This window comes from Gymnodraco acuticeps, unplaced genomic scaffold, assembly GCF_902827175.1.
Source record: "Gymnodraco acuticeps unplaced genomic scaffold, fGymAcu1.1, whole genome shotgun sequence".
NCBI classification, from domain to species: domain Eukaryota; kingdom Metazoa; phylum Chordata; class Actinopteri; order Perciformes; family Bathydraconidae; genus Gymnodraco; species Gymnodraco acuticeps.
Window position 1 is genome coordinate 482,239 of NW_022990440.1, and position 12,377 is coordinate 494,615.

The following is a 12,377-nucleotide window of genomic DNA, read 5'->3' on the forward strand; positions in this document are numbered from 1 at the left end:
TACATCTAATAAGATATTTCCGTGTCTGGATCATCATTTAACTAAGATTTAGGGTTAAATATGACAAGCTTCAAAAAAGTTAAACTCAGAATTGTCCAAAGTGTGTGGGATATTTCACAAAAAGCTTGAGAAATATCAATGTCTGTACATTTAGTGAACGGATGATTAGCATTATGTAAATGTTCAAAGGCATTCTTCATTAGCCTTGTTTGAAATAATGTTAATGTAATACTATTTACTGTAGCCAGGCCTTTCTCCAATGTGTGTTTTTAAATTCAGACTCAAGAAAATGATCCCTCTGAGCAGTCCAGCATACAAATATATTTGTAGACTTTATTTTGAAAACCGGATGTTGCATACGCTGCGCATTAACGGCAGCTTCTTCTAAATCGGTCACATTTCACCGGTCCGTTAATTGACTTATAGTTTACAGCTGTGTGAACGAGTCGAGTCCCCACCATGGACGTAACGGGAGCGTGCATGGACTTAGAAAAGGTGAAATAATAACTAAAACATCATCAGTTTAACAGTCGCCTGGGTGATGTTCTAACCATAGACTGTATAGGGTATAACGGGCTTACCTTAAACTTCAGAATAAGAGCGCAGTGACATTTTAAAGTCAGCTGAGTTTGAACTCTTTACGGTGCTGGAGCATAGAGTGTATATATAAAGTGCTGGAGTCGTGTTTGAAGCTGCAACATGCTGAGGATGCCAGCAGTGGAACTGTAGCGAGGGGAAACGGTGAGTAGAAATTTAAATATCCTTTGTTTGATAATTTGTGCGTTATTTGTGAGCCAACAATAGTTTAATTTGGAAGAAAATGCAAAAAGGAAAAGATAAATTCCAAAAAAATACGAATTATTATGAACCCAACTGTGTTTAATTGCACGGACACTTTGTAATTCCCAGCAGTCAGTGGAAAGTTGCAAAGTATTTATGTATGTATATATATATATATATATATATATACATATATACACATACACATATATATATATATATACACACATATATATATATACACATACACATATATATATATATATATATAATGTGTGTATAAATATATATATATATATATAATGTGTGTATAAATATATATATATATATATATATATATATATATATAATGTGTGTATAAATATGTGACAGGAGGTTTTCTCCCTCCGTACCACGGCACTGTGCCATGCGCCTCCGCATTTGTCACTGCTGGGCCCGCCGGAAGTATAAATACAGGGGTGTGGCGTAGCTCGTGACTTACCTGTCAACCCCTTCGCTGGTGGCTGGAGCACGGCGTGGCCCGAATGAATTGTTTGTCGTGAAAGCCGTTTCGCAACACTCTCATCTGGACAGCGCATCTGACTGCCGGTGCAGTGGCGGAGAAATTGCTCCGCTGAGGACTCTCCTGGGCGCAGTGTTGTTATCACCTGCGGGATTTTGCCATGTATGCGCCTCTCTCTCCTGACGGCTCGGGTGCTATGCTGTGGCTGAATAGATTGGGTGCTATTAATTACTAGGCCCACCTTCGGACAACTGGTCCTACTGTTTTGGCTCTTTGCAGTGACTCACTACTGGAATAACTTGCCGTTGCGAGCTCCGTGTCTGGTGACGTGTTTATTTGAGTTTAATACTGTGTGGAGGTTTTAACCGTCTTCATCTTGTCAGACAGGTGCTGTGGGCCTGAGGCGGCAACCCCAGTCCCTGGTGGTGGTGGTCTTCACAAGTCCTATTGTTTGGTTTGCGGTGTCACGGGTGGTTTTGAGTTGGACCCTTCCCCCCTATGTATTTATTGCCGCCTGGCAGGGGCGGATCTACCGGGGTGGCATGGGGTGGCAACTGCCACCCTAAACAATAGCCTTGCCACCCCAGCTGCCACCCCAGTTGGCATCTTTGTTTTGAAAGAAAAGTTGTGGCTCATCGGACATTTATGAGAGAAAATCTCTAATGTCCGAGTGCAAGTGAATGCAGCACAAGACGCGAGTCTTGTAACCCCTCCCCCGGCCCTGGCGCGAGACTGGAAATATGATTGATGGCGAATTCAGTTGAACGGTGGACGGCGCAAAACGAGAAGCATTTCGGACCCAAGTAGACGGAAGGAATGAGGTAGTTGCGATCTACAATTACAGAGAAGAGAATGTCAAGTTTGGCTGTACTCAGCATTGAATCAAAACGCACTAAAGCTTTGGATCTTAATACGTTTGTGAGGCGTTTTGCTGAACAAAATGGTAATCGCCGCATTCAGCTGTAATAGGCATGTCAACTTGATGCTCTGCTCACGGATGACTCGATGAGCATAACAAACTGTTAAGATGATGACCTTGTATGCGTGTATATATTTTTTTTCTTTGTGGGGGTCTGCCCCCAAAAAACAGTTTTAAGTCCTGAGGAAGTAAAATCAGACGGTGTGTAAAACTACACTGCCCAGCCAACAGAAAGTAACCACTTTGATTTAACTAGGCCAGTAGGTAAGGACCTTCCACTGGATAATAACTGCAGCGATGTTTTAGCTGAATACACGTTTTCTAACCCTAACTGAGGCAGTTAGTCACTTCTTTAATGTTTGTTCTTTCTGATGTAAAGTCAAGGTTGTAACTGTATATCAATAATGATATAATTACTTGTTTTTCAAATTTGAAGGAGGGTGAGCAAGCATCTTGATGAACATTCATCATTAACTCCTCCAAAAAATATAGTTTATTCAATAATAAATGAATATGTGAATCATAACAGTGATTGACAGCTGATAGGAATAATATGATTGTTAATAGTATCATATTCATTCAGACAAACATCGATGAGACAGTTAATTAATGTACTTATTGCAGCAGTGCATAGATTTGGTTCCCCTGCTGGTCTAAGATTGAAACAAACTCATTCAGTTATTGTTCAGTTGAAATTCATTAAATTACGTCTGCCATCTTACATATGTAAGGCTTTACTGATGTGCCACAATAATATCACCTAATGTCATTGAGTTAAAATATTAATATTGTGGCTTTCCAAGTTAACATTGATTGTAGGGGTGTAACGGTTCACAAACATTTCGGTTCGGTTCGTACCTCGGTTTTTAGGTCACGTTTTCGGTACAGCAGAACAAATTCTCACAACATTAAACTTTTTTTTTTTTTTTTTAATTATTATTAAACTGTGAATATTCACTCAAATAAATACAAAATATAATAAAATAAACATTAAGGTGTAGCATGTCGATGAACTGAAATGATCTGTATTTGAACTGTACTGTACCTAAGCAGCCAGGTTGACATTAGGACTTGCTTTTCATTGTATTTTCATGTTGTTTAAAGAAAGATGAACTTGTCCACATTGCTGCTGAAAGGGCAGATCTGCTGGCACCAACAATGTCTCCTGCTGTGGAGAACACCCTCTCTAGGGACAGAGGTAGCAGACACAGCCAGGTAGCGCTTTGCTAACATGGCAACATAAGGATATTTGGCGTTTGTAATAGCGTTGGCTCGGTCTGAACTCTCTGCGAGTGGTGGAGGCTTACATGCTAGCGGGAGTTGGGTTTGCACTTCAGTCTTTTTTCTTTTGGTACCGGTGATATTCACGTTCGGGTGATGCCTTTTCAAATGAGTGTGCAAGTTTGATGTATTGCCAGCCGCGTAACCAATGTTAGTTGAACAATGCCGACAAACAGCTTTGGTTCGGTCCAGCTGTCTTTGTCCGTCATCCTTGTTCGTAACTGCGAAACCAAAATGTTCCCAAACCGGAGACTTCAATGATGCTGGAGGATTTTTGAGCTCAACTTTATCTGCGTTCACCATTTCGATAGTTCCTCAAATTACTGACTACATTTGAACGCATCCCTGTGACCAGCTCTCATAGTATGCCTCTCGTCCAATGAAATGACTTGGTCGCTCTATGATATATACCTAAGATTACTTCCAGAAAGTTGTTCATGTTCTCAATTTTTTACATTTAACGTTATATTCGTTCGGTACCCTTCGGTTCACACGTGTACCGAACCGAAGGGCCCGTACCGAATAATGTCAGTACGTGTACCGTTACACTGCGATTTAAATCAGCATATACTTCTGCCAGGGGATGCCACCCCTCAAAATCTCCTGCCACCCTCTTGCCACCCCATGAATATTTGTCTAGATCCGCCCCTGCCGCCTGGTAAGCCCCAGCCCTGTCTTGTACCGCCTATGCCCCAGTATGAACTTTTAGCTGATTGTATTATGTGGATCTTGTGTTTTTAGAATAGTTAATTGATTGTTATAAAATAAAGTAATTGTGTTAACCGTAACTGAAACTGTCTCTGGCCCGTTATGTAAAACGAACCTGTGTTCCTTGTGTGGTAAATCTTTTATAATCAATAGTTAGTTCCTAGGGGTGAAACTCCCTTAGGTGGCGTTGTTGGCAACACAAACTCTTACCTACACCACACTGTCATATATATATTTATTTATTTTAAACAATTTGGAGTCGATGCAGTTATTTATACTGAAAAGCCAAATACTTCTATTTACTCCACTGAACTTATCTTACAGCTAGTGGCATGTGACTAGTTCCCAACACATGTGGTGTGGGGCCTCTATACGTTGAAATGTGACCCAGGTAGTTTCATTCAAACTTTTGTTATCAACCTAATATTGATAAAAACTGTATGGGACATTTTTACTAACTGACCGGTTCTTCTACTTTTAGTACCTTGAGGGTTTTTCTTCTAATTTGAATTGAGAACAAAATAATTATGTTTAACAGGTCCTATGTTCAATATGCTTGAGCGTTACTAACTGCTGCTAGTTCTTGTATCTATGAATGTTTTGCATGCTCATTTACATTACCGAACCCTTAGGTTTATCTGATTGTTGGACTACAACTGTTCAGCACAGACAGCAGAGCGGCCTGCAGAGAGGAGCTGAAGATGAACTCCAGGAGACCTCCTGACGGGGGGTACGGCTGGGTTGTGGTCATATCTGCCTTTTTTATCATGGGCCTCACTGCTGCCGTTCTCAAGAACTTCGGCCTCTTCTTCCTCGACATCCAGAGTCACTTTCAAGTCATGACCAGCACTACCTCATGGGTCACCTCCACTACGATCGGCATGTTTCACCTAGGAGGTAAAGACATGGCTCTCAGTCTTTAGTTGTTTCTAAATCAAGATTGTTCTTATAGTAATGTTTTTAATTTCCTTCTCAGCTCCATTGGCCAGTGTGCTTACCCTACGTTTTTCTCAGAGGGTGGTCATCATACTAGGAGGTCTGCTGTCAGCCTCGGGAATGTTGTTGGCCTCTCTGGACCTCAGTCTGCCGTGGCTCTACCTCACCATGGGCGTCATGCAAGGTAACACATTTGAAGCATTTCCTCTCTTTTCACGTACTTTGTTTGGACAGTTTTAGTCGGGGGAACACCAATCTTAAAGGTCCCCTATTATACTGTTTTCCATCCATATATTATAGGTCTCAGATATATACAAAACATGTCTCTGAAGTGTTTGGCTCCAAATACCAAACAGATCATGCATTGTAACATCCCATAATCCCCTCTGTTTCAAAAGTGCTGATTCTCTGGGGGGTTTCTTAATGTCGAGTACGCTTGCTTGGTAGCACATGTCTTCCGAGCGTCTTGCTTCAGAAGCGAGGCAAGAATACTTCCTGGCATTCGGAAAATGAAGAGTGGAACAGGCTAGCAAGTGGGCAGGTGTGCGTCATATGAGAGGCCCCGCCTTACATTTTCCGCCACCGATTTGGGGAAATTGGTCCGTGCGCAAAGCATTGTGGGGATTTTAAGACCGGAGTCTACACATGTGCAGCCTCGACATTTCTCCTAATGAAGTTCTCCGGGCTCGGTAGAATTCCAAGTATGCTGGACATTAGCTGCATTCACACTTTAGTTCCGAAATGTCGCGTTCACACCAAAAAGAGCCGTAACTAAAATGAGTTAATCAGAACCTTTTTACCCCCTTTTCCGTCCCTGCTAGAGAGCAGGGACTTTCGTGGGAGAAAAAGGTTCCTATGTCTGATTGGCTGTGCAGAATGCAAACCACGCCCCGTAAAACTCCCAAAAAGTTTTGTGAAGGCGCCATTTTATTATCCTCGCATTAGCATTATTAGCATTAGCCCAGTGCACAAACGCAGAGAGAGAGACTAACTTATGGCAACACAAAAGAAAACATGGGAGCGGTGGGGATGAGCAGGTGTCGGTGTTCTGGCGATTTACTCGGAAGGCTTCCCCAGCAGCTTCTACTGAAGCCAGTCCCCAACTCTGGGGACTTCCGGCCGGGGACTTTGGGCGGCCGGGGACTTTGGGCGGCAGTATACGCCGTGAAGTTGTTTTGCGGCCTGCCAGTAAACCCAAAGCAGAAGAAGAAGAAGTGACGTCAGTGGCTTCATTTGCCTAATCCTTCCCCAGGAACTTATTACGGTGAACGTTCGGAAAAGGCAAACCTCCTCATCCCACCAAGGACGCGATCTGTACTTAGTTCATGAGAACTAAAGAGTTCTCATGAACCTTTGTGGGGAAAAGTACTGCGGTGTGAATGCGTCTATAGGAACAGTACTTCGGCGGCACTCGATGACGTAGTATGCTTGAAATAGTAGCTCTGGAGCAGCTTTACTCGAGATTGAGAAACACCCTCTGTCTGTTTCTTTTGATGAAAATAAGGAGCCACGCCCCTCTGAGAGATATTTGGTTAAAAAGAACACAATGGTGCTCTAGGAGGAGATTCAGGTGATAAGGTGGTGGGTGTTACCTTGGTTGGTGATTGGCTAATGGTTACACAAGCCAAAAAATCGTTATGACATCATAAAGTGGCCAACAGCTCAACAGCTCATCACACTTTATCCGTTAATGATAACGGGTCAGCAATGTTAAGGTTGCGACTCCTCTAATGCCCCTTTCACACCAACGCGTTTTCAGCTCCGGCTCGGAGCTGGAGCCTGAAAAGTACCGGTTTTTCCTGTTCACACCGCAGAGGCGCCGCCTCTTAGCTCCGGAATCCGGTTCACTTCCAGCTCCAAAAAATTGTCGGTCTAGAGGCAAGAGCTTCGGAGCTAAGAGGCGGCGTCGCTTACGTCTCTCTTACGTCGAGGCGGGAGCAGGGGCATGGGCGGGATCAGCCTCCTGAACAACAACAAAATGCTTGCGTGTGATGTTTGTAAAGTTCCAAGTAAAGTCGTCCCTTGTAAAGTCGTCCCTTGTAAAGTCGTCCGATGCCTTTCGTTTCGTAAGAGGATAACCAAAGCGAACAGCGCTTCAATACAATCGGCCATTGTTGTTGTTGTCGATGTGAGGGATTTCTGCGCGGTTTGGATTTTATGAAGCAGGCACGTAAACGGTGACGTCATGAAGCAGCAGCGGCAGCTCTGGGCGGTGTGAACAGAGCGGGAGCAGAAAAGGGAAACCGGAGCTGAACCAGAAAAGCTCTAGCTCGGAGCTAGAAAGGGAAAAGCGCTGGTGTGAAAGCCGCATAAGTGGTATCAAGATAAATGTGAGAGGTCACTAGCTAAGGTTTTTATCTTCTGTTTCCAGGACTGGGCATCTGCTTCGCGTGGATCCCTGCCAACAGCATGGTGAGCCACTACTTTGTGAAGTGGCGTCCCATCGCCTACGGCATCGCAAGTTCAGGAGAGTGCGTCTTTGCCATCCTGTTCAGCCCCTTCTTCCAGTGGCTGATCGAGACGTACAGCTGGCAGGGGGCCCTGATCATCATCGGGGGTCTCCAGCTCAACCTGTGTGTCTGTGGCGCCCTCATGAGACCGCTGGAGCCCCCCCAGAGCCCCATACAGGAAACCAAAGACAATCTAGAAGGCGATGCAGCTGAGCTCCCACCAAAGAGGAAGGTTATCTTCCAGTTCTCCCTCCTGAGAAAACCTGAACTACTATTCTACATCCTGTTTGCCATTTTTGCGGCAGCAGGGTTTTTTATCCCACCTCTCTTTCTAGTGCCTTTCGCCAACAGTTTAGGGATGGATAAGTACTGGCCAGCATTGATCCTCTCCATCCTGGCATTAGCAGACCTGGCAGGAAGGCTGCTCTGCGGCTGGTTGGCCAACATGCGTGTGGTCAGGAACCTGCAGCTGCTCACCATGGTGGTCACTCTGCTCGGGGTGGTGCTCTTGCTGCTCCCCATCAACCAAAGCTACTGGGCCATCATGGTGTTTGTCTGCCTCTACGGGTTCCTGTTCGGCTGCGTGGTGGCTATCCACGTCACCTCCATTGTGGACATTGTATCCCTGGAGGGCTTTGACAATGGACTTGGGCTCTTTATGCTGTTTAGGAGCTTCGGGGGCTTCATAGGACCACCTGCTGCAGGTGAGCAGTCTGTGTTTAAGTTGCTGCTAAAAAAAACTAAGTTATCAGATCCGATGTGCAGTCCCAGGTTAATGGGCTAATGTTGTCATGCAAGATGTCGGAATATCCATAACTATACAAAATAAATATAGGAAAATAACTATAGGATGGGATGAACTTTGGTGCCCTAATACAATTGTATATGCCAATAAATGATATCAACGTGGTGAAAATGGTAAACATTATTCATGCCAAGCATCATGTTGGAATTGTCCTTGCTAGCATGTTTTATGCTGCTGTAATTAAACTCAAAGCATCACTGTGCTTAATTGCAGCGTCACAGAGCGGCAGGGTGTCAATTTAACACGGAAGTAATATCTACAAATATATTTAGTTGTATGTATTGCCTTTTCTGTAGGGCCTCCCCTTATGCTGACTTCTCATATTGTATGTCATAAAATTATACTGAAAATGCAATATTTTTGCCATTTAAAAAAAATCTTAATATAGTATTTCATTGAAATGTATTTAAAATGTCAAAGTCAGATTAGATAGTCTTTCACTAAGAAGTTGTAGTATAGTTGTTAATAGAATGGTCATTTCCTTCTTCTACAGTAACGGTTACGTCTATTAATTTATGATCAGCACCAGGACACACTGATCTTCTGTTCTGTATTGTTCTGTGTTTCTTGCAGGCTGGCTGGTAGACCAGACGAACGACTACAGCTCTGCCTTCTACCTGTCGGGGGCTTGCCTCATTTCTTCAGCCGTGTTTGTCGTTCTGGTGGACCGCATTCTTCAGAAAAAGAAATGCATCGAGGCTGAGGATCAAAGGTCAAACACTAAGGACAACCCGGATGCAGAAAAGGTCAACTGAGACTCTTTTTTACACACGGTTTGTTACCTTGACCTGAGGAGCAGAGAGACTCGTTCAGTATCTCATCACATACCAAGTGCTGGGTGGTTCCACCTCCTGTGACTTAAAGCACGGGGGGGTCATTAACCCCATCAGTCCCTGCAGCAGCTCGCTGTCAATTAACAATCTATGGAACCTGTACTGGTATATTCATCCATCATAAACCCTGATATAACTTTTAGAATCAAATATATCCCTTCCTTTCTTTTAACCTCTGCGTGATAGGATTGTTTTGAAGTAAAGTACCTTTTTTTAAAAGTTTTAATTATTTAATTTTTTTATTTGTTCCTAGTGAACATTTTCCAATGCCTCTTGCTCGACTCATTGGCTGAGGTCTGTGAACAGACACTAAATCAAATGCTTTCTCCTTTTTAAGCCTCACTACCATTGGCCAACTGTCGTTGTCAGATACATGATGTTTTCAGGTTTTATGTCCGTCCCCCCCATTCTCAGGAAAGCCATGTGGGAAATTCTTCAGATTTGCCTTAAACAACCACTTGTCCTCCGGGGCAAACTGATAGGTTCATGGTGGTCAAAGGTCAAGTTTACTGTGACCTCAAAAGCCATTTTGGTCATAACACAAACATTAAGATGCTTATTTTGATGATCTAAGATACATTTTATAACTTGGTTTTGTGCTTTTCATGGGATTTGTGGACAATAATAAACATCACCTCAGTGATCCTTTGACATTTTACTGTTGCTACAGTGAGGAGCCGTGGCAGCTCTAGCTGTAAATAACTCGGTGTGGTAACCTAAGCAGTGCTTGAATTGGAATGAAAAAGGTGCCAGTACTCTAAAATCAGCAACTTTTTCAAGTCAATTTTATATATACAGCCCACAAACAAGAATTTGGCTACTATAATGCTGGTGGGTTTGTCTCTTTACTACTGTATATTTTAGAAAGGTTCACTGTACTTAACATTTTTTATGATAGGCAGCGGATATGGCTAAAGCTCAGTAAGGTCAATATTAACTGAAAATATAGCAATCAAAGTCTAGATCTTCTGCTGAAGACACATGAAGCAGAGACCTTTCAGGTGAGAGCCCCTCTGGTGGTGTTCAACATTAATGACAAGGAAACAGAGCTCTGGTCAGAAGCATTTTTTATAAAAAGCTTTAACAAAATTAAGTATTTCTGTACATTTTGAATGCAATCTAACTTTCCAACTCAGAAAACGAAAACGAAAAAGTGCCAAAAGTCTTCTCACATGGCTGAGCTGCTTTGCAATATACTTCACCACTGAAGAATACAAATATGTATAAAGTAAACTATGATGCAATCTAACTTTCCAACTCAGAAAAATGATAAAGAGCATGAACAAAGAACATGTAAAAACAAATGCAAAATTTGCACAATCTAAAATGAGAAACTGTAACTGCAAGTAACAAAGTCTGAGCCATGGTAAAGAGTTACATTGAACACCAAGCTGATCAGATAACTCCCTGGTTGGTCTGAAGTCCTTCTATCTCCAGGATCTGTACAAATCGGCACATTATGCCAAAAGTCTTCTCACTGGGTGAGCTGCTTTGCAATATACTTCACATTGTTAGAAAAGGCTCCAGAAGGCCTTGGGGACATCAGTATCAGGGGCTGGAGCTGGACAGGCTCTTTCATCAGCACTTCTCCTTCCCTTTGCCAGCCAGGACCTCACATACTGTTCCGGATTGAACTGTCCTAGTGATGGTCCATTACATTTAATGAAAACCAGGCTGGACAGTCGGCTGACAGAGAGAGCATTCCTTTTTGCAGTAAGGATATCGTTCATGCAGCTGAATGCCCGCTCACACTCCACTAGTGGAGACAGCGATGGTTCGGACTGCTTTCAGTAGAGGCTCCATGGCAGCAGGTGTACGGGATGCCCTGGTTTCCTTGTATTCGCGAAAGCCCTGAACAGTCTCTCTTCTGTCCACTTTCAGCACTTCGCACAAACGTAGCACCTCTACGTCCCCATACTGTACGTCTAACTCCTCTTCAGGCCAACTTCCAGGATGGATAACTTTCATGTCCTGGATTAGCTGATTGTCCCGGGCCTCCCGGCCATGTAATGGGATTTCTCTTGTGCTGACATGAGAGGAGGTTGTGGAAGTCATTCTGTGTCTCAGATTCTCTACCATACTGCGGAAAAACTGACCTGCATGAATCTGTACAAGCCTGCCATTCTCACGCAGGGCAACACCCTTGAAGGACTTCTCAGCTAGAGCTGTATGAACTGTAGTCATGTGTGGGCCAGGCATGGTGACCATGGATTCAAAAACTTGTATTTCTCGAGTTAAGAGCCTATCTGCTGTAGGCAGTGTCATCTCTCTTTTTTGGAGTTGCCGAGAGAGGTCGCTGAGCTCTGTGAGCGCATCGTACATCAGTCCCAGATTGCTGACAAACGTTGCAGATGTGAGCACATCATCCAGGCCCTTGTACTTTGCTCTGTCTCTGGAATCCCTGCTCGTGTCGTTTGCAGCATTTGTGAAGTGATCATGAAGCACTCGGTAGTTTTCCCAGAATGCTCTGACGCTCCTTTCACTTGAAGCCACCCAGCGGATGGACAAAACACGCCCTATCACCAGGAGACGCTGTCCGACTGCTTGCGCACACTGCGCTAACTGCCTCTGATTTTTGGGGGAGGCATGGAACAAGGAATAGAGTTTGTCAAAAAAGATCTGGAAATGATTGAGCCCTGAGACCTCCTTGACCACATCCCCAACTGCCAGCTCTAGACAATGATTGGAGCAGTGCCACACAAACAGGCTTGGGAATGTACTACACAACTGGGTAGCAACGCCTGTTCTCTTCCCTAGCATGACTGAAGCCCCATCACATGCAAAAGAAACGAAACACTGACCTAAAAAGTCCTCGTTAAAATCTCTTCCAAGACACTCCATTAACGCCTTTGTGATGTCATCAGCCGTTGTTCCATCCAACTCGATCAGCTCCCAAAAAAATGTTTCGGGCTCAGCATCAGCTAATGCTGAGCGTAGACACACAACAAGCACCGTTTTACCACTAATAGTGGTAGATTCATCGACCAAAACACAGAGTTTTCTTTGGTTTTCTGTAATGTCTTTTGCCATTTTTTTTCTTCAGCTCATGAGCTATGTGGTCGATGATTTCGCCACAGGTTTTATTGGAGTGCAAAACCCTGCCCACGTTCAGCCCATTCAGTTTCTGTACATTCAAATCAATTGGCATGTCTGTGAATGGCCG

The 12,377-nt window shown here is 43.6% G+C and overlaps 1 protein-coding gene across 3 annotated transcripts; it reads left to right on the top strand.

Annotated features, from left to right (window-relative positions):
* Nucleotides 1–460: 460 nt before the first annotated feature.
* On the top strand, nucleotides 461–10,005 carry zgc:114041 (uncharacterized protein LOC574425 homolog). Of its 3 annotated transcripts, none has more exons than XM_034225319.1 (5): nucleotides 461–741; nucleotides 4,823–5,087; nucleotides 5,167–5,310; nucleotides 7,498–8,280; nucleotides 8,955–10,005. In XM_034225319.1, exons 2-5 carry the CDS (start codon nucleotides 4,892–4,894, stop codon nucleotides 9,134–9,136), a joined length of 1,305 nt encoding a protein of 434 aa, XP_034081210.1. In that variant the 5' UTR covers nucleotides 461–741; nucleotides 4,823–4,891; the 3' UTR covers nucleotides 9,137–10,005. The 3 variants fall into 3 exon arrangements, with proteins under 3 accessions (XP_034081210.1, XP_034081212.1, XP_034081211.1); XM_034225321.1 differs by having other exon boundaries at nucleotides 4,855–5,087; XM_034225320.1 differs by lacking the exon at nucleotides 461–741 and adding an exon at nucleotides 1,272–1,605.
* Nucleotides 10,006–12,377: the final 2,372 nt, after the last annotated feature.